Source organism: Accipiter gentilis, chromosome 31, assembly GCF_929443795.1.
Source record: "Accipiter gentilis chromosome 31, bAccGen1.1, whole genome shotgun sequence".
Taxonomy (NCBI): domain Eukaryota; kingdom Metazoa; phylum Chordata; class Aves; order Accipitriformes; family Accipitridae; genus Astur; species Astur gentilis.
In genome coordinates, this window is record NC_064910.1 from 10,690,607 (window position 1) to 10,712,040 (window position 21,434).

Below are 21,434 nucleotides of genomic sequence, written 5' to 3' on the forward strand. Positions count from 1 at the left end.
TCGTTCTAGGTGTCCTACCTTTTTTAATCCTGTTGCTTTTCTGATTTAAAAGGAGGCACTGTTGAAGTTGAATTTTAGCCATTCCCTCTTTTTTTTTTTTCTCCTCCCCCCACCCCTTTGACAAGTAAGTACTTTGAATAAGACAGATATCTGAGTTCCATCATCTCAGGGAGCAAATGTGCATAGTTGTCTCCTGAGCTTTGGTGTCCCTCATGGGTCTGCCCTTTTCACGTTCTCTTTGCATGATGTCTATTGATAGCTATGAGCCAGACGTCTTCAGTTCTGATTCCAAAGTAGAAGTGGGAGAGGCTATGTATCCAAAAAGTGGACTCATTACAGAGGTGGGATGCGTCTGAATTAAATTCAAATCCATATGAAAGGCATTTCACTCCGTATGTCTGGCTTCTATTATACTTGTCAAACATATTTACTTGGTACTCACTTGAAGATAGTTCTTTAATCATTATCCCTTCAGTGTATGGAGGATTCACATGTGTCAGTCACGATCTTTATTAGGTGTCAGAAATCCCTCAAATGTTCAGTAGGAGAATAGAAACCTTTTTGATACAACCAAAACAAAATTTCTTACACCTTAAATACTTATGTAAAAAAGAAAAATACCTAAACAAGTTATCTGCTGTATTGACTTTCCAGCACTCTGTATGTGTAAATAGAGCCTATTTATTAGTGAGCTGCGACTAACATCAATAAGCACCTGTCATATCACAGATTGACAAGTGAGGCTTCCTATTAGTAATCTTGGTTATACTGAACATACGTGTTTTTCTCAAGTAACTAGCACTGGAAAATGAAAACACTGGATTAATTTGTTGAAAACTAGAAACTGAGGCTTAGCTTTCCTTTTTATTTAAAAAACAGAGGGTTTGTATTTGAAGAAAGACTTGGCGTTAATAAATACGGGGCGCTTTAAATGGGCAGTTGTTTGCATGTTGTACCCCTCTTACATTCTTGTTGCATAAATATAAACCATCAAGGATTCCACAGATCTTCCTCGGTTGTCTTGAGATGGTCCAACTGCTGAAGTTTTACTGTTAAATTAAATGTTACCAAATGTTTATCTATTACCTGTTATCTTTTCTTTACAGAGATTAGTCTTTGTAATAACTCCTTGGTGCTACTCAATATGGGCTTAAGTGATGCAGAATTTTAGTATGTACCGTGTTAGGCACCAATGATGTCAACAGTTATTACTAGTGCCCAAGTGTTTCAGACAGCAGTGTTGAAATGTTAAGGATTAAGAAATCTTTGAAATCTTTTTTAAAAGCTGCAAAGAAGTTTGGTTTTATTATTGGTTTTTTGTTGGGTTGGGTTCACCCCCCACCCCCAACTCACCCCCTGACAGTTGCTCTACAGAGTGGAAAATATTACACAAAAGGGGTATTTTTAAGTTAAATCCTTCTTCAGCTGTGGAATTTTCTCTCTTTTCTTCCCCCCCCCCCCGGGAATGTAAAAGATACTTCTAATGGGATATGGGGAAAAGGTGGATGGCAACAAACATACAGTGTCAGGTTTGGTTGCTTCAATGCTATTGCAATATAGTTACTACAGATTACATAAAAATGGTTTATTTTATTAGCTTCCAAATAATGTATATATAGATTTGTTAATGGCTTACAAGTCAAGCTTACTCTCTTTGCTTTTTAAAAAATAGTTATAGGCATGTTGTATTTGCCTTGTGTAAATTATAAAAGGCTATTTATTAAGTTTTCTGATAACTAATTATTTATTAACCTGTATTGTTTTAAAATAAATGATTTATTTCTAGCTCAATGCTTGTTTTGTGACTCCTCTTTATCACAAGGGGTGAAAAAAAAATTAGTTTCTCCCACATCTAGCTGCTGTACAGCCTAATCCCAATTCATAAGCCCAAACTATTTCCATTACCCTTTCATAAAATAGCAGCCTTGCTTTTACTGAGAGTAGCAGATTCTTTCATGGGTACAGATCAGTTGCGGTGTGAAGGGCTCATTTGTCATGTAGTGGTGTCTACCAGCAAGGCGTAATCTTAATGTCTTCATTGTACTGAAGTTTGCTCGCAGGTAAAATGAACGCTTCTCTGGCAGAAAGGTTTGTTGGGGCCTGAGTCACTTCAAACTGTGTCTTAAGGGTTATCATGTGCTCTGTTCATGGGTTGCTGTAAATTGGCTACTTGCTAGAGCTTTTGTTTCAAGATCTACTACTCCACAGTTGGGTGTGCATGGAGTGGCAACAGCTGTAAGGAAGCCTGTGTCACCAGTCTAATTTACTGTCACAAGAGCTTCCTGCAGGAAAAATCACTTGGAAAATTACAGTGGCTGCCCATCTAATCCTTCATCTGAAATGCTTAGCTCCTTGTATCAGGTACCGGCAAATACATGACTTTCAGGCATTCAGGTTTTTGGTTTGTTTGGTTTGGTTTGGTTTTTTATGGTGGGATTTATGATTAAGAACTCTTTCAGTCTTTGCACTTGTGTTTTAGGGGATGCACCAGTATTACTGCTGGTCAAAATTGAAAGTTATTTTTAAACAAGGAGATTAGCTCCTCTCCAATATAAAGTGTTGTATGCAGTGGAAAAGATTGGCATGGATTCTTTACTGGGTATGTCATTGCAATTTTATTTTTAAAGGTGTTGATGATATTAATGCAATGTACAAAGATAGACCAGAAAACTAGAGAAGCTTTCCCATCTACATGCAGCATCTCTGATTTTTAAGTAAATAGGATAAGGAGTATGTATTTTGAGAACACATTTTTAGCAGGAACATTCAACTCTCTATTCTCTTCTTGTGCATCTCTGGAGTTAGGCCTCTCAGGCAGCACTGTGGTAAAGGCAAGTATGGCATTTATGCCACTGTTACTGTTGAAAGTCTGGGACGTAACGAATCCTGAGCATATGTATCTGACCAACACAGGTCGTATGGGAAGAGTGTTAAAGTCCAAAACCTGATGGTGCCAAAAGAAAAAAAAGTCCCACTGATTTTTCCGAGGTTTGTTCTAAGGGCAGAGTCCCTTAAGTTCCTTGTATGTGACAGTGCAACTGTAGTAAGAGTAGACTCGCAGATACAGCAGCTTTGCTCTGCTCAGTTGCCTTCATGAAATGCAGCAAGGGACATGGCCACCAGAGACCCTGTTACAGCCGCCCGATTCCCTAATCAATTTTCTGCCAGGTACGGACCTCACTGGATTCACCACCCTGGTGGGATGCTTTAAAACTCTGCCAGCTGGCACCGTTCTGCCCAGGGACTGTGTAGCGGAGAGCAGCTCTGGGCAGCTGGCACGTGGTGGATTTCATCGCAACCCCTTCACTGTGTGTACACAGCTGGAAATTGCCGCACAAGAGTCAGCCGGTATGCAACGCAAGCTAGGCTACCTGCTAACGCGGTCATGTTTCCTGAGGTTGTATGGGTGGTATTTTTGCTCTTTTTCCTTTTAAACCTTATGAGATGTTTATACATGTAGTAGATAATAAGCCCTGAAAAAGCCTGTCTAGCCTTGCAAAAGTACCTACGCTGGCTGACCTCTCTTGTGAAATTCATTGAGCACAAAGGTGGCTTGCGCTGCCGAGTTACCCTGCAAGAAAGGGTTAGGTTAGGCAGGTTACCACCATTCTGGTATTTGGAGTTCTTTCCAGTTACTCGGCAAACATGCCTGAAATGCCACGCTGTTGTAAATTATTCAGAGATGCTTTGAGTATTTTCTGTTACTGAGCACAACCCCTGGTTTTGAAGTAAAGATGTGATGATTTGTGCTGAATTGAGAGCACATAAAAAAATTTGTATTGTGTGTGAACAGATGACAGTATGTTAAGTGGAACTAGCAGTTGAAGAAATGTGAGGAAGAGGATTAACAGATAATGACTGAAGTCCCACAAAGAGTCTGTAGTGCTTAAAGGAGTCCAGTTAATATTTTCAGGTATTTATTCCTTTCACTATTGTTTTAGGTTGGTTGAGAGGTGGTTTTGAAGGGAGGAGAGTAGAAGGAGAAGACTAAATTCACTTGCTTCAGACATTTTTACTGTTTAACTCAGTTTCCAGCGTTTGGCCCATTAATTTCTTTAGCTCCTTTAAACTTAGATATCGGTACTTGGATGCTCCTGTTTACACTGTGCCAGTTTTGGTGGCACAGCTGTTAAGTTCTTTTTTAATCCATTTGAGGAACCCTTTACAGCAGCTTTTGAGCTTTTTCAAAGACTTCACAGTTTTGGTATCTTGTAAAACACAGAAAAGCCAGCCTCCTACTGTGTAATTATGTAGGTAATAACTGCATATTGCTTAGTGGGTTTTATATATTAAAAATATATTTTTACACACACACACACACACACACACATATATATATATAAAAAAACCTACTTCACAAGTGCTAAGTTCATGTCATGAATACTAGACTAGTTTTAAATTAGGGAACAGAATGTTGCCTTAGAGAATAAAATAGGCCCAAAATTTATCCCTTTGCTTTGAGTGGTGTGGAAATCTTATTTTTCTGACAAAGTGAGGGACCATTTTTAATGAGAAAGAACACAGCAGGTAACACGATGAGGAATAGCTTTGTTAGGGGTATCTGTTACGGCTTTGTGTGGTGGGGTGTTTTGTAGTGGGTGAGGGGCCGCTTCCTGTGAGAAGCTGCTCGAAGCTTCCCTGGCTCCAAGTCAGACCCACCTCTGGCCAAGGCCAAGCCCATCAGTGATGGTGGTAACACCTCCGGGAGAACAGATTTAAGAGGGGAAACCTGCGGTGAGTGAGAGGATTGGAATGTGAGAGGAACCCCTCTGTAGATACTGAGGTCAGTGCAGAAGGAGGGGGAGGAGGTGCTCCAGGCGCCGGAGCAGAGATTCCCCTGCAGCCCGCGGGGAAGACCCTGGTGAGGCAGGCTGTCCCCCTGCAGCCCAGGGAGGTCCATGGGGGAGCAGATCTCCACCTGCAGCCGGGGTTGGACCTCACGCTGGAGCAAGGGGATGCCCAAAGGAGGCTGTGACCCCGTGGGAAGGACCCACACTGGAGCAGGCTCCTGGCAGGACCTGTGGCCCTGTGGAGAGAAGAGGCCACGCTGGAGCAGGTTTTCTGGCAGGACTTCTGACCCCGCAGGGGACCCACGCTGGAGCAGTTTGTGCCTGAGGGACTGCAGCCTGTGGGAAGGACCCCACGGTGGAGCAGGGCCCGAGTGCGGAGTCCTCCTCCCCTGAGGAGGAAGGAGCGGCAGAGACCAGGGGTGGCGAGCTGACCCCAACCCCCATTGCCGGGGGGAGGAGGGAGAGAGAACCGGGAGGGGTGTTGAGCCGGGCAGGAGGGAAGGATGGCAGGAAGGTGTTCTGAGGTTGGGGTTTACTTCCTAATATCCTTGTTTTGATTTGATTGGTAGTAAGTTACATTGATGTTGTTTCTTCCCCAAGTTGAGCCTGTCTTTTGCCTGTGACCATAAGAGTGATCCCTCCCAGTCCTTGTCTCGACCCACGAGCCTTTCTTCATATTTTCTCCTCATCCCCCCATGGCCAGGGCAGGAGGAGTGAGCAGCTGCATGGTGCTCTGTTACCGGCTGGGCTGAAACCACGACAGTGTCCTGTGAGGGAAAGCCAAGATTGCGTCTCTGGTTTTGTTTCTGAGTTTAGGGAAAAACGAAGCAGCTGCTTGTGCAGACTACGGTCACGTCAACACAAATCCTGAGGCAAGAAGGCTGAAGAAGCAGGAACCGTTGTCGCTAAGGGACCTGACAGAACAGTCTCGCCCTATTTGAAGCGGCAGAGTTGCATCTTCCACGTGGAGCTGTCGCGCCTGTTGTGACAGAGCTGCGTTTCCTAGGCCCAATGTCGCCGGGCAGCTGCCCGAGGCCTGCTGAAGTAGTTCTGAAGAGCCCTCCGCCTCGGAAGCTCGTCACGATTGTTCCAAGGACCCTTCGCCGTAAGCTGGGGTGGAATGCTTGTCGAACCACGTACGTCGGCTCTCCTTCACGTGCGATGAAGCATTTTCGGTGGTACAGCACGCAGGAGGAGCGCGGGACCCGCGTTAACAGACGAAGCGTCCCTCTCCCCGGCTGCGGCCGGTTGGCGAGGCCAAGTATTTCTCTCCCGTCAGACCCTGAGAGCTCGGCTACGCCGAGAGGTGGGCAAGAGGCAGGGATCGACGGGGCGGGGGGACCGGTAACCGCCCTCACCCGGCACCAGACGGGCGGCGGGGCCCCGGCGGGCCGCCAGGGGGCGCTGCGGACAGGCGGCTGCCGGCTGGTGGGGGGTGGGGGGCACGTGACCCGAGGCGGGCGGGGCGCCCCGGTTTCCCCCTCCCCCGCCGCTGCCTCGCTGTGGGTCGGGCCGCACCCTGCCCCGCCCCTTCCGGCGGGCGCTGCCGGAATCGGCGGGGAGGGGGCGGCCGGGCCCGGGACGCCGCCCGCCCGCCCGCCCGCCCACCGCCGTTGCCCGCCGCGCCTGGCTGCCGGTCCTTCCCCTACATCCCCGTCCCCTCATGGCGGTGGAGCGCGCGGGCACAGGCCCCTCTCACCGCCCGCTCCGGCCTCCCCCTCCCCCCTCTCCTCCTCTTTGTCCGCGCGCGGGGGCGTGAGGGGCGGCGACCGCAGGTAACCGGGAACAGGCGGGCGGGGCCGCCGGGGTGGGGGGGAGGGTCGCGGCTCAGGGGGGGGGGGGCGGCGGCGGCGGGGTCGGCCGGCCCCTACGAGGGCGGGGGGAGGCGGCGGGCGGTGCTCTGCGGGCGTGAGGCGCGGCCGCGGCCCGTGAGGGCCCCGCCGCCTCGGGAGCGCCGGTGCCCGGGCGTCCCTGTCCCCGCTTCGGCCCTTCCCCCCCCCCCCCCCCCCCCCCGCCCCCCTGAGCCGCGCAGGGTCCTCGGCGTTGGGCGCTGCGGGTGAGGAACGATCAGGCCGGGGCGAGCCGGGCTTCCTCCGGGCGGGTGGCGGGGGGTGGCTGCGCGGCCGTGGCGGCGGCCGCGGGCGTGGAAGCTGGCTGCGGAGGGGCCGGGGAGACCTTCGCCGTGTGGGTTTCCCCGTCGTGGGGAGCTTGCTGTGGTTCGGGCTCGGCTGGCCGAGGTTAAAAAAAATAAATAAAATAAAGCTGGGTGTTTGTTAGGTTCCCTGACTGGACAGAACCGGGAAGTTACGGCGTGCTAGTTCTGCCGGGGCTGCTGTTCATCAGGGAGCTAAACCAGTTTGGCTCGGGGTTGAGTTCAGCCGAGTTTGAGGGTTGCGCAGCTTGGTTCCAGATCCACTTCTGCGGAAGGTCAGAGCCCCGGCAAGCCCTTTAGCTTGAGGTGGAACAAAATAGTTTCAATTTTGCGTTGTAGTTCAGAATGATGATTTGTGTTCATGCTCGTGCTGTGGAGATACAGGCTGGGTCCGACTCTGTAGTCCCTGATTGTTTTTCTGAGCTTTTCTTTTTCAACCAGTCAACTTTCTCCACTTTCCAGCAATATCTTTAACGTTATTTTAAATTAAAATAAATGTAAGTCGTCATGGCGATTTCTGAATGCTTTTGATGTGCCTCATTGCATACAGTTAGGGGTTTTTCCCCTAAAGGGTAACAAGTTCGTTGATAGGAAATCATTGCGTAAGTTTTCATCGGTATTGTTGTATTTAGAATTCAGTGTCGCACCAGTTCTGCTTTTGTTCGTTGTTAATTCTCAGGATAAAATCCCAGCAAATAGAAAGCAGTTTATAAGAGATTATCAGCGATGTCAAAGGAAAAGTGACTAATGTCTGGATTTGACTTTTAACATGTTGAGTGAGCTTAAATTTGAAACTGCCCATCTTAAATGCTAAAGGTAGAACTTAAGTGAACCTGTGCTGGTGACTCATCCTACGGAGAGCGGACCTAGTGTACTAGGTACAGCAAAGATGAAGCAAGTCATATAATCTACTCTTATCTTGAGTCTATTTTGATAGACTTGTACGAAATACAGTCAGTGCAGTATCAGCTATAAAGCACTGTCTGTACTTTGCATTTAGTTAATGAATAGCACTCTCTTTTAGTGAAGATACTTTTTAATGTGAAAATGCTTTAATTGAAGGTCAGTCTTTTTATAGAAAAGACTACAAATAAGATGTACAAAAATTTTTAGTGCGGTATTTTTCTTGTTTTCTCCCAGTTTCTTAAAATGGAATGCTTGTTGCTTTTGCTTTATTAATAGAAATCTGCTATAAAGGATAAGTTTCCCCACAGTTTAACTAAAACTTTTAAAATAGGCAACTGTAGAATTGTTAATGTAAGTTTTGCTTTCTGAGTACTTGTGCTAGTGCCTCTAACGTTATATATATGCATATATGTAACGTTATAAACAAATACTTTTTTCTCTTTGCCTATGTAATATGCAAATAATTATATGTGTAAGTTTGCCAACTCATTTAACTTTGACAAAGCTGGAAAACTGTATCTGTATTGGGGCAGACTTAGAGTGCAAAATCGAAGGTACTCTTTCCTAAATCATGTATACAGAGTCTTTAGGTACTGTATGCATGCATCTTGGCCTTTTAAAGATCCGTGCGAGTAAGTTTCGAACCAGCAGCTCTTTTATCTTAATGCTATGTTCTATCTGTCCTTTCAGTGTTCTCCCTATACCGGTGTTTGAAAGATATGTTCATGAGTGGACAGAACATAAGTGAGGAAGAAGACTTAGATTAAAGAGTTAGCTATGTTTTGGGGATTTTAGTAATCTTACTGAGAATACTTCTGCGTTCATATTCTTTGCTGCCCTGGAGTTCTGTATATAAACATCCTCTAAAAACTCACTGTACCAAAGCCGATAATTAAAACTTTACATTAGTTTTTGTAATAAAAGTGTCTTAGCACTTAAGCTATGGAACAAAACCGAAAGGTCTTGGATAGTATTTCAGTTCAACTTTAGCATGTTACCTTCGAAACAATAGCTTAGATGGCAAGTTAGTTTCTTTGATAAGTGAAACGCAGAGGGATGAAATAACTGTAACGCTTCAGGTGAGCCATACCTAAGGAAGATGAAATTTAAAATCACACTACTTTGTTATTCAAGTGTTTTCAGAACAAAAATCCTCTCCCTTTTTAAAGCATAGATGAGACATTGTACTGTCTTATGTGTCATGCATGAAAATGAGATTAACTTGAAATGATGGACATAGTTTTTTTTTTTTAGCTGAATTCTTAAAATGCTAATTAATATTATTTTTAACTTATATTTTAGAAACCTAACATTGAAATATTTAAGAAGCGAATGCCTCTGGATTTTGGAACAAAATTGGTATGTATAATGAGCCTTTGAAAGGCTCATCACTGAACATTTGCATTTTTGTTGTTAGGGAGTGTTTCTGCTTCCTGTGGTTTTATGCCCATGGAAAGGAAGAAGGGAACACATAATAGTCAATGTGACACATAATAGTCAATGTGTATTTGTTAAAAGCAACTTGTTGTTTCAGCCCCTTTCTCTTCCATGAAAAGCTTTATGGCTAGGAGGGCATTAAATAGGTGCTATTTCAGCCTTAGAAACATAAAACTTCTCATGAAGCTCTTGTAAGTAAGCAGAATTGAAAATAAAATACCACAGAACAGTTCAAAAGATGCTGAATGGCTGTACCTGGAGTAACTATTACTAATGTCTTGTCAAAACAGACCTTTGTTTAAAAATCTTTCCGTGTGAATCATGTCTGAATCTTGCACTGTTTAGTATTAGTGATCTGGCTGACAGGACGAAGAAATAATGGCATTGAGCGCGGAAGGATTGCCAGTGTGTAAACGCAGATGAATATTTTCAGGAAACATTTCTGAAAAAAAGAGATGCTTTTTATGGGAGTAAATGAAAGTTATTACACCCAGGTAGGAATAAATTACTATACAAAGACAGTTTAGAGAACAGTAGTTCTATAGAAAAGAATTTAGAGTTATACTAATAGAGAAGTTGAGGAGTCAACAGTAGATGCCTGCTCAGGAAGGGCTAAGAAAACCACCTGTTTGGGGTTGTATGAAAGAAAGTATAGTATTCCACAGTGTTGCAGAAGTAATAATTCAGCTAAAGTACTGTATGCAGCTTTTGGAGCTTCATAAAAAAACCTGTGGACTATTGGGAAAGGGCCCAGAGGGTGGCACAGCAGGAGGTACCAAGCACCTAACTTGCAGGGTAATGTGGGTGCCAAGATAAAGGGTTTTGTATCTTTTCCAATTCCAGAGTGTACAAAGGGGCTTTGGTAGTCAAAGTGAAGATCTAGATGAAGATCATTAGGTAATGAGAGTTCCTAACAGCATCAAAGCACGGCTGTGGTGTTTGTGAGGTTTCCTTTGTAACTATTTCCTGGGAAAAGCTTGGCTGAGTTATCTGTGATGAGGAACAGCAGTGAATGATGCTATACATGGCAAAGGGTTGAAGTAAACGGCCTGTTAAGGTCCTTTTTAGTTTAGTGACATCTTTTTCACAGTTAAGAAGATCAGGTTTTAGACGAGAAAATTGCAAATGCTAGCATTTAAATATTTTAACATGTATTTAGATTACTTCTAGGAAAAAAGACTGTCTACTGAACTCTTGAGGGCTGATGGCAAACACCATGTTTACTTTTACTGACTATAATTATTGCTTCCATACAATGTACAACTTGGGAAGTGGTGATAATTTTCTTTGGCTGATAACTCCCTCATACTTATGCTTATCTGCTTTTAAATGTAAAATATTATTTCATCTCATGATACCACTTTTAGTGTTTCTGAATATTTAGATAGCTTGTTTGTTACAATAAATTTATAACATCTTTTGAGTGCTGTGTGTATGCTGCTTTGGGGAGAAAAGGACTTTTGAGCAAAGAGACAAAGAAGTGTTTCCTTGTGTTTTAGACTAGAGAGTCTGTATCTTGTCAGCATTTGATATTTCTTGGTTACATCTTAAAAATAAGCAAACTTTGAGGCTAATCTGGCCTTGCTTATGTCCTGCAGGTGTTTTTGGTTTTGGTTTTTTTTTTTTCAGAAAGCTTTTTCTCCGCCTCTCCCTCTCTGATAACCTTCAAACTCAGTGTATGTTCCCTGTGTTGTCTGTCATTGCACTGTTGCTTGCTGAGAGTTATGACTCATGACACTAGAAGATCCACAGGCAGTTCATAAATGTGTGGTTCTTAGAGGCACTGTAAATGTTGTAGCTTCTGTGGATAGGAAGGTCTCATCCCCTCATTACATCTCTGAAATCAGAGCAGCAAACTAGTATTCCTCCATGAAACTGCTAGTCTTGGATGGTTGAAATGATCTCTGTGTTAAAATCAGCTGTGAACTTGATTAAAGAACCTTTGTAGAGCTACACCAAATACAACTAACACCACTGCCAGCTTTAACTCCTACATTTTCTGGCTTCTCTCCTGTTTATAACTTGGTAGTGGCCCTGGCTGCTGGAATGGGACAGCTTTGGCATATCTCAAAGCTGAAATGGGAGAGGAGTATTTATTCCAGAAACTGCTCATTTCATGGCATTTTCTTATTTCCAATGATAATGATTTTTCTTGATAATATTTATGAGGACACGGTAGTTCCTCTTCTTTTACCAAGTCTTTACTACTGATCTCCTGAGTGTAGAACTTCATGTGCCTGCTATTGCTTTGACTTTGCAGCTATACGTGTCAGTTCTACACATGCGAATTATATCTGCGCTGTATGCAAAGTGAACCAAATCTCTTCAGAAAGAAGTTGGGTTCACCTTGACTGTGTGGCAGAAATGGTCAGCACATGTAGACATCTGTCTAAACCTTAGATGGAAGTATGGCAGTCCAGCCCAAGCAGAAGTGTGACTGACCATGTCTGTGAGGACAAATAAACTTGGCAAAAAGATTTAGCAGTAATATATGTGAAGAAGTGGTTAAGATTTGAGTCGTTTACAAGACTAACGGCGGTTGACAGGGAATCAAAAACTCTTTAATGTATTTGGGACATGGGGGAGAATAGAGCTACTAGTTTTGAAGTGTGGCATCCTTAGGCTGTTTTAAGTCTAAGTTCAGAAAATTACCTGTTAGCTCACAACTTTTCCTCATTCTTCTGCAATCAAATTCTTCCTCTGCTCCAAAGAAAAGCAGCCTGTGCTTCTTCCCTTGTCTCTGAAATGCAATGGGTGGAAGATATCAGGATGGGACTAACTGATGCTCTTTACCTCTGTCAGAAATGTTTTTGTGTAGATGAAGCTATGCAAGCCAGGGAGAGAAGAAAAAAGTCGTTTTGCCAGTATGGTGAGTTCTGTTTTAGTCAAAAGCTACCCTAGTAAAAATATTCCCATTAGTAATATAACTAGCATAGCAATTGTTGAAAACACTGGCAGAGTAGAAAAGCTCAGCAACAGCAGCTCCCCACCCCCAGGTGATGCTATACCAGTATCGCATTTTGCACCAGCTGGAGCTCGAAGAATACTCTTAACTTGGTTACCTGAACAGCACGACTTATTACTGCTAGAAAAGGCGGTAGAGAGAACAGTCGCAAAAGTCTCTTGATGTCTTTTCCTTGCTTTGAAAAATGCCTTTATTCTTCAGAGGACTGAAAGTCTTGCTTTGAATTCAAAACCAGAGAAATATTTGATGCAGTTAGTGAGATGGCTTGTTCTGGTCTGTCTCCTGCACTAACGATTTGTCTTTTTTGGTTTTGCTTGATAGGTGATTTTGTATCATGCAAGAATATACTTAAGTTTATTTTTAAAAGTTGCTAGAAAATGAAAGCAGAGCCTTGCAGTTCATTTACTTAATTTTTTTTTCTACAAAATAAGATATTAAAAATTATTATGCAAGGATTAAGGGAAGAGGATTTGAGAATTTTGAACTGTGGATCTTGCAGCATTTTGAATAGTGCCATGTTGAGTGCTTATTAAATGGGACAGTGTTCCTATACTTTTTCACAGCCTAACTGGATGCAAGTAAGAGGATCTGTGTTCAGTTTTAATGTTAACCTACCTGGAGCTCCCTGCTAGGTTTTTCCTAGGGGTGTAGCAAATTAATAAAAGTCGGAAGTGAGAACGTACAGGCAAAGGTAGTTTTGGAAGAAAATGGGGTTTGAAGAAACAGGTGCAGGAATCGGAACTGTGAACTGGCATGGCAGATCGGAATATGATTTTATCTTGTCCTGGACTCCCTGTGGGTGCATCCATCTCTGCCTGGGCATAAAAGAGGGTGCTTGATGCTGCAGTGCCTTGACACCAGCATTGTACTCCTGCTTGAGGAAGCTGCTGCTGTATCTCAACATTAAAGCTGTGGAATTCAGATTCCAGTAAGCACTGAAATGGAGACATTTTATTCTATGCTCTTCTGTCCCCCTTTTTACTTTTAAATCAAAAGCTTGTTAATGCAACTTACATCATATGCCATGCTTCTGAATATCTGGAAAATAACTGCTTAGGGAACTAAATGCTAGTCTTGGCACACCTGTGATTGGTGTTCCCAGGAAATAAAAATTGTTTTACCTATGGCTGTTTTCTTCCATTAGAGCAGTTCTCTGTGCTGTCATAATTATCAGTTGTCTTGAAATCAAAGCCTAAAAATAGTTTTTATTTCCCTTCATACTACAGAGAGGTTTAATCACCCTGAAAGTACTTTGAGCTTTTTTTCTCCAGTTGAAAAGTTATTTATAGAGATACCTTAAATTCAGAATCTTGTGTGTTAAATGGAACCCAGGATATCCTCATTGCAGCTTGTAATAGGAGAAAAGATGCACTGAAATAAACACTCTTGTTAAGCTGGAGGTTGAATATGTAAAATCTTGACTTCTAGCCTAAAAATCACCACCTTCTGCTAAGCTGTTGTTGAAGGTCTTACCTAACTAATTTTGGAGTCTTAGCAGGCTAGGTGAAAGCTTTTAAACTGTACACTCTTAATAGTTATTGTAGCTAAGCTGAAAAGATTCTTCATACAGGTATGGGAAACTCTTTGTAAAATATATCAAACAGATGCCTTGCTTCTTGGTCCAGATTTCCCTGGTTGTTAGAGGATAAGTGCATGTGCATACATCTCAAGTTTGTTTGTGTTCAGGAAATTACTATATGATTAAACACCCATTCTAATCTTCTCTTTCATTTTTCTAGTGAGTTCATATGGAAGAAATGCTGTGGCTGTTCTCAAACTCTCTTACAAACTGATTTCAATGTAAGTAATCGTTTGATCAGTATCATCAATTACATGGTGTGCCAGACATAGATTGGTGTACTTAATGAAAAGAAAAATAAATCACACATCTTTGTTTTCCTTAACTTTTTTCAAAGAAGTTTTATTTGTTCATATTTCAGTTTTTATATGCCAGGTCAGAAGCCCTTCCTTCTGTGTGTTCAGACTTGTTAGTCACTCATCCATGGTTCAAACTTACACAGGCTTCAAAGATTGCCTTTTTTTAAAAAAAAACCAAAACAAACCAAAACACTCATAGCAGAGACCATTCACAGGAGAACCAGTTGCATGAGCTGTTGAGGATTTTCCTGTACAGTATGTATTTCTGCCAACTTAATTCTGATGTGTTTATTTTGCTCAGGTTTCAGTGTTGCTTCATCTTGTGTTGAGTAACAGAAGTTCTGCTGTTCATTGATCAATGTGACAGTCTTTAGTATTTTACGAGATGAGCCAAACTCGTGGGAGATATGACTTCTGTATTGGTCTGGTGTTGGCTATGAGTTCCAGCATTTTCATCGGAGGAAGTTTCATCCTGAAAAAGAAAGGCCTTCTCCGGTTAGCTAGGAAAGGCTCCATGAGAGCAGGTAAATACATGTTTAAGAAACGTGCTGACATTTACATTTTGCTGTTTAACAGAAAATTACTAAACTTATGAACTTGTTTTGACTTTTTGTTACAGGTATATGAAACCTAAAACATACAGCTGATGTGTTTTTTCTCTGGTGTCAAGATACATCTAACTGTGTGTGATATATACTATTTAATTTGTCCGTAATGCCCTCTAGGGACACTTGCTGAACACTTCCTTTGTGTGTCAGTTAAATCTGAATTGTATTTGCAAATTGAACTTGGAACCAGCACTTTTAACTACATCTATGCTCCTGAATGAGTGAATTTAGGAGAATGTTAACTGCATTTGAGTGTCAGGAGATTGTTTTAGAAAACAAAACCACATGTAATGATCGCATGTAATAAAGTGTCCCCAAGCGTTCATACTGGAACCAGTACTATTTAATATCTTCAGCAGTGACATAGACAGTGGGATCGAGTGCACCCTCAGCAAGTTTGCGGGTGACACCGAGCTGAGTGGGGCAGTTGATTTGCTAGAAGGAAGGGATGTCGTCCAGAGGGACCTTGACAGCTTGAGGAGTGGGGCTGTGCAAACCTCATTAAGTTCAACAAGGCCAAGTGTAAGGTCCTGCACCTGGGTTGGGGCAATCCCAAGCACAAATACAGGCTGAGGGATGAAGAGATTAAGAGCAGCCCTGCGGAGAAGGACTTGGGGGATACTGGTGGATGAAAAATTGGACATCAGCTGGCAATGTGTGCTTGTGGCCCAGAAAGCCAGCCATATCCTGGGCTGCATCAAAAGCGGTGTGGCCAGCAGGTTGAGAGAGGTGATTCTCCCCCTGTGCTCTGCTCTGGTGGGAGCCCACCAGGAGTACTGCTTCCAGCTCTGGGATCCCTAGCACAAGAAAGAAAGAGACCTGCTCGAGCATGTCCAGAGGAGGGCTGCAAAACTGATCAGAGGGATGGAACACCTCCTGCAAGGAAATGTTGAGACAGTTGGGGTTGTTCAGCCTGGAGGAGGCAAGGCTCTGGGGAGACCTTGTAGCAGCCTTTCAATACTTAGGGGAAGCTTAAAAGAAAGACGGAGAGAGACTTTTTACCAGGGCCTGTAGTGACAGGACAAGGGGCAGTGGTTTTAAACCGGAAGTTAATAGATTCAGATAGGATGGTTGCAGCATCCTCAGATGATTCAGAGGGTTGAATCTGAATATTTTTAATTTGGTACCTGTTATCTCTGCTTCTAAAAGATGGTTGATCTCAAGATAAGTAACTCATGCTCCCTGATTTGCAATGGGAAAGTGTGACTACATTTCATACGTTTTCAACCACATAAACCACACAGGATTTCCACAAAGTAGCATTCTCATAAGAAAACAAAACTTGACTTTTCCTGTCATTACAATGAGTTGAAAGAACTGTTTTTTCAGGGCAATGCAGATATGGTCATCAGTACAGTTTCTAATACAAAAGAAATAAAATAACTAGTTTTCAAAGTAGACTATGGGAGGCATATGCACATCAGAAATGTGAAGATTGTATTTCAACCCGTCTAACTATAAAGCCTAAGTATCAAAAGAGTGCCCATATTAAGGGCATCGGCTGCAAAAATTATTTTGGTGATGTCATCGGTGACAGGGCTTACTGTTTGATGTATGTTTTTAGTGGAGTAGCAAACGTTCTTTCAATTTCAGGTCAAGGTGGTCATGCATACCTTAAGGAGTGGCTGTGGTGGGCTGGACTTCTTTCAAGTAAGTATCAAAAATATAATCTGCTTTATATAATTTCATTAGATGACTGTGCCGCAGATGGCAGCAATGGTTACAAAATGTGAGCAAGGTGGGGATTCTACAGAGTATGGTAATGCTGTCTGCTGATTTGATGGGCGCAGCTCTGATGATTTTAATACAGCATCTCTCATCACAAGTTCTTTCCTTAACTTTATTTTCCTCTTTGGGCAGTGGAACTAGGTAGGCAGATTTTAGACTTCTGTATCTCTTTGCTAGCACATGTGTTCTGGTTTTTGTCTTAGCAGAGAAGTGCTTAGATATACAAGATTATTTAGAGGGAAGCATATTTTGGGATGATGTCTGTTTTCTGAACTTTTGGGTTTTTTCATTGCTTAAACTCTGGACTTATTGGCTGTGCTCAGGTAACTATGGCTTAATGTATGCATTGCCCTGTATCCTGCTATTGCACATTTCTTCGTGCAGAAGTTCATGACTCATGTTGGCAGGCTGGGGAGCTATAACATAGACACCAAAATAAAACACCTTCTAATTTGGCTCAATTAATTTTAATACCTGTTGTAGTCCCCCAGCCTGCTTTTAAGATATAGTAATGGGGGGTTTGTATTCTGCTAGTACTGTTAGTTGAACGCTATAATTAGAATTTTCCATTGTTTCCTTACTGCATGTTTGTGTCTACAAGAACACTTGCACTGATTCACAGGTTTGTTGCGTAAGACAGCCTAACTCCTTTTTTTATTACTATTATTACTCTGCAGTGGGAGCTGGTGAAGTAGCTAACTTTGCTGCCTATGCTTTTGCACCAGCTACGTTAGTGACTCCTTTAGGAGCTCTCAGTGTTCTTGTAAGGTAAGAAACACCAACAGCAGTGTGGTTTTGGAGAGAGAAGTAAAATAGTTATTTAGAAATGTGTCACTGAATTATGCTGTAATAAATGTGGTTTGTTCTTAACGATACATAAAGTGTGCTTATAAACCTCAGGAGTAACTTTTAAGTTTCTCCAAATGTGAAGCAACTATGCTCTAAAAGGGTTCTAGCAATGCATCTACACACCTTGATCTGTGAAAAGCTGTCATCTTCTGCATTTCAAAAACATGTTGTATACAACATAGTATTTTAATTCCTAATTAGAGTTAAGATTTTTGTCTTTTAAAAACTTTTACAAGTGCCTAGATAGAAGTTTTGGGGAAGCAGCATAAAAAAGGGGTTCTGGGGAAAGATGCCAAATATTAACAGGTAGTCCTGTCCATAGCAAGTATCTTGAGATAGAAAAATCAACTAGGTAGCTATTTTAAGTAAATGCCTAATTAGTAGATTTACCATAACTGATTTATGGACATTTAATAGTGTTCCCGCTTGCCAAAAGCTACACACTGTGTATGCTAGTGACCTGTACAGTCAAAGCAATGTGTAAGTTGATGAGCAAATGAATGAGTTATTACTAATTCCATGTTCGCTGGTGCCTTTTTTTCTTCCTAGTGCCATTCTGTCATCCTTCTTTTTAAATGAAAAACTTAATCTACATGGAAAAATAGGGTGTTTGCTAAGTATACTGGGATCAACTGTGATGGTAATTCATGCTCCACAAGAGGAGGAAGTAGAAACTTTGAATGAAATGTCCCACAAACTAGGTGATCCAGGTAAGAAAAACACTGTCTTTATATGTCTGCAGCCCATCATTTCTTTATTATAGTTTCATTACTGCTGCTTTCAAGTTCCAGGAAGATAGCCTGTGTCTGCTTCATGTTGTCAGAATGAAATAGAGATTTGAATTCTGTGACATAATTCCATAGGCAGCTTTGCATGATGCCAGTGAACTTGTCTGGCCTTGAACAAAGTGTCTAAACAAATGCAGCAGCACAGCTGAATAAACACAGCTTCTGTAAATTTTGACTGAAGTAAGTGCATTGGTCTCTAAGCCCAACTTTGAGCTACCCTTAAAATGACGTAAGTAGGTGCTGTGGCAAGTGTCTGAGAAGTGTAATCCTGGAGACTAGCTCCTACGCTTACATGGAAGATGAGGCATTTGCAAATACACATCTGCAAAGTACTATACATGCAAAGACAAATCCCATTTGAAACATGGGGGAATAGCCAGCACAGAGATTAAAAAGCTGATCTTAAGGAATGACCTGATTATCGGAAATCCGCTGATGAATGTTGCAGCCTGCCAAAACATAACTGTCCTAAACAGCATTCGGCCAGAAGCCTGTATCCAGTAGCATCTGCGCCTCGGTGAGTCTGCGTGTAAGGCAATACAGCAATCTAATCCTGTAGTCATCTTGCTGATGGACTCATAAAGGTAATACAACATGCCTGAGTTTGATTCTTTGTTTTAGCTAGCTCACTCTAAAATCGTTTTAACTTTGATGTTGGAGGAGTAATGAGAAACATCCTGAACTGTTCTGTTTAAGCTGAGCGAATTGTATTGTTAGTGTTTTCTCAGTACCTCTAAAGATGCCTTTGGTAATGTACGTAAATAACAAGATTTTTCTTTTTTCCTCCCCAACCACAGGTTTTGTGGTCTTCGCAACTCTTGTTGTCATTGTGTCTTTAATTCTAATATTTGTGGTGGGACCTCGCCATGGACAGACCAACATTCTTGTGTACATAACAATTTGCTCTGTAATTGGAGCATTATCAGTCTCCTGTGTAAAAGGTTTGGGCATCACTATAAAGGAACTTTTTGCAGGAAAACCAGTGCTGAAGCATCCCTTGTCTTGGATTCTGCTGCTAAGCCTTATTGTCTGTGTGAGCACGCAGATCAACTATTTAAACAGGGCTCTGGATATATTCAACACTTCGATAGTGACTCCAATATATTATGTAATATTTACAACATCTGTTTTAACTTGTTCTGCCATCCTTTTCAAGGAGTGGCAACACATGGAGGCTGATGACATTATTGGCACCTTCAGTGGCTTCCTGACTATTATTGTGGGGATCTTTTTATTGCATGCCTTCAAAGATGTTAATTTCACCCTAGCAAATCTGCCCCTTTCTTTGCGCAAAGATGATAGAGCAGCAAATGGTACTTTGCTGAGCACGTATGACTGCTTTAATCATGATGAAGAAAGTTCTGCCTGCCTAGGTGAAATACAATCCACTGAGAGTCTCTCAGCCAGGAGAAATGGAAGTCTGTCAGCCTTCTGAAAATAGCTGTATGTTACTTAAGAACAATTCTGTAACTCTGGATTTTTTTTTTTCTGCTGTGAAGTGTCTGAGCTTGTCTGGAAAATCATGTACTTTTTAACAGTATATGTAGACAATCGTTAATATTTAAGTTCAATTAGTTTGGATAAAAAACACTGAAGGGGTTTTTATTTGCCTTATTTTTACTTTAAAAAATACTAAAATGACCTCAGACCACGGTTGGTTTTGTTGCTTAAGTAAGTTATGTGTAAATACTTTCATTACATTCTTCTGTTTTAAGATGTATTGCACTAATGACAATTTTATCAAAAATAAATGGCTTTATTTCTGCATTGGTGGTAAAAAGATAGCAGTGAACTTGGATCCTTTGTACTTGTGCCGAGTGACTGTAAACATACTAAAACAGGAGCTGCAGTAACGACTCTTGTCCCAGTTTGTAAAAGAGGAAAGGGAAAGCTACAACAAAGCAAGACTAATCCTTTGAAAATACTGCTTAACTAAAGCTGTATGCTAAACTTGCAGGATTTGCATCAAAAAAAACCCTCAACCTAACCCAATCAGCGTAACTGGCTGGCGGCAGCAGCAACAAGGCAGGAGCTTCTGCCACACCAGTCTATGCAGGAGGAAGGATCCGAGTCTTTAATAGCAGCCAAAAAGAGCTACTCCCTTTTCTGCAAAAGAGGTCAGGTTCTGTTTGCTGCAGCACACTCCCCTGGCTACCTCTGTAGAGCTGCTCCGTGGTTTTGATGTTACAGCTTGAACTCACAGAATTGCCATTTTGTTTGCAGTAACACAGCCACTGGCTGTGACACACAAGTTTTTAAAAAAGGGCCAAAAAACTGGAGCATAACATCATTGCTTAAAAAAGGGGTGAGGCAGGTAGGTGGCAATTTAAACTTGCAAAGGCAGAAAATCAGTGATAGAGTTTTTGTAAGAACATTTCTACCATAGATGTGAATGTTAGAAATTATTTGGGACAGAGACTAGTTACTGCTCTAAGTTGCCAGTTTTAGTGCTGACTGTTTTAAGAGTGTAATTTATTAGTAGGACAAAAAAAACCCCCCAGTTCGCACCTGTGAAACTAACTCTGCAGCATTTCTTTGGTATACGTCATAATTGCAGGGGGGGAGACCAGGGAAGGAGTCCAGCAAGAAAAAGGTTCTTTAAATTCTAGTTGAAGAATGGGATTCGAACTTCTACCTAATTTTAAGGGACGTCACATCAGCAGCACCCAGACACGTCACTCTAAGGCTTACGCAACAAAGCACAGTAACAGGGAGCAGCATGGAAGAAGTCAAATTACCAAGGAGTCACTGAACTCTGGGTTGCCACTTGTAGTACTAAAGCACCAGCCTATCCAAAGAGCAGGTTATGATTTCATACAGTGGAGTCTTACTTTATGTTGTGAGAGGCCCTTTGGCCTCCACGCCCACTGTTTTTGATGAGAAAATAATTAAAAATGAAAAAGTTGCAGCAAGGTACACAAAAGGTGTATTTTTCCTTTTAGGTAGGAAAAGCAGTTACGCCAGGTGAAGAGGTTTTAGCTCCCATCAAGTCTAATAATGCTGTTGGGAAAAAAAAAGTAACCTACCTTTGAAAAACAGGAAACAAAACATGTCATAGGACTAATGTCTGAAATCTCTTAAGTGCTTACGAAACAGAAAAAAAGATCATAAAATAATTATCAGTCGTAGTAGTTTTAAGATGTTAGAGATCAATTCTCTTACTGCTGAAAGTTAACTGGTAAGAACTAGAACTTACTTTACTCACCTTATGATCAGTTATTTTTAAATAGTTAAACAAAAAATCAGGCTTTATTAATTAACCATTTCTGTACCACAGTGCCAAGCCAAAGCCTCAGGCATGTGAGACTTGATCCCTAAACCAATGATTATCTC

General features: G+C 42.0%; 1 protein-coding gene across 2 annotated transcripts; it reads left to right on the top strand.

Annotated features, from left to right (window-relative positions):
* The first annotated feature begins 6,399 nt into the window (after window positions 1–6,399).
* NIPA2 (NIPA magnesium transporter 2) lies at window positions 6,400–19,883 on the top strand. Of its 2 annotated transcripts, XM_049834050.1 has the most exons (8): window positions 6,400–6,565; window positions 9,151–9,207; window positions 13,990–14,050; window positions 14,430–14,652; window positions 16,330–16,386; window positions 17,142–17,232; window positions 17,863–18,023; window positions 18,899–19,883. In XM_049834050.1, the coding sequence occupies exons 4-8, from the start codon at window positions 14,514–14,516 to the stop codon at window positions 19,534–19,536; spliced, it is 1,086 nt and encodes a 361-aa protein (XP_049690007.1). In that variant the 5' UTR covers window positions 6,400–6,565; window positions 9,151–9,207; window positions 13,990–14,050; window positions 14,430–14,513; the 3' UTR covers window positions 19,537–19,883. The 2 variants fall into 2 exon arrangements, with proteins under 2 accessions (XP_049690007.1, XP_049690008.1); XM_049834051.1 differs by lacking the exon at window positions 9,151–9,207.
* The last annotated feature ends 1,551 nt before the right edge of the window (window positions 19,884–21,434 follow it).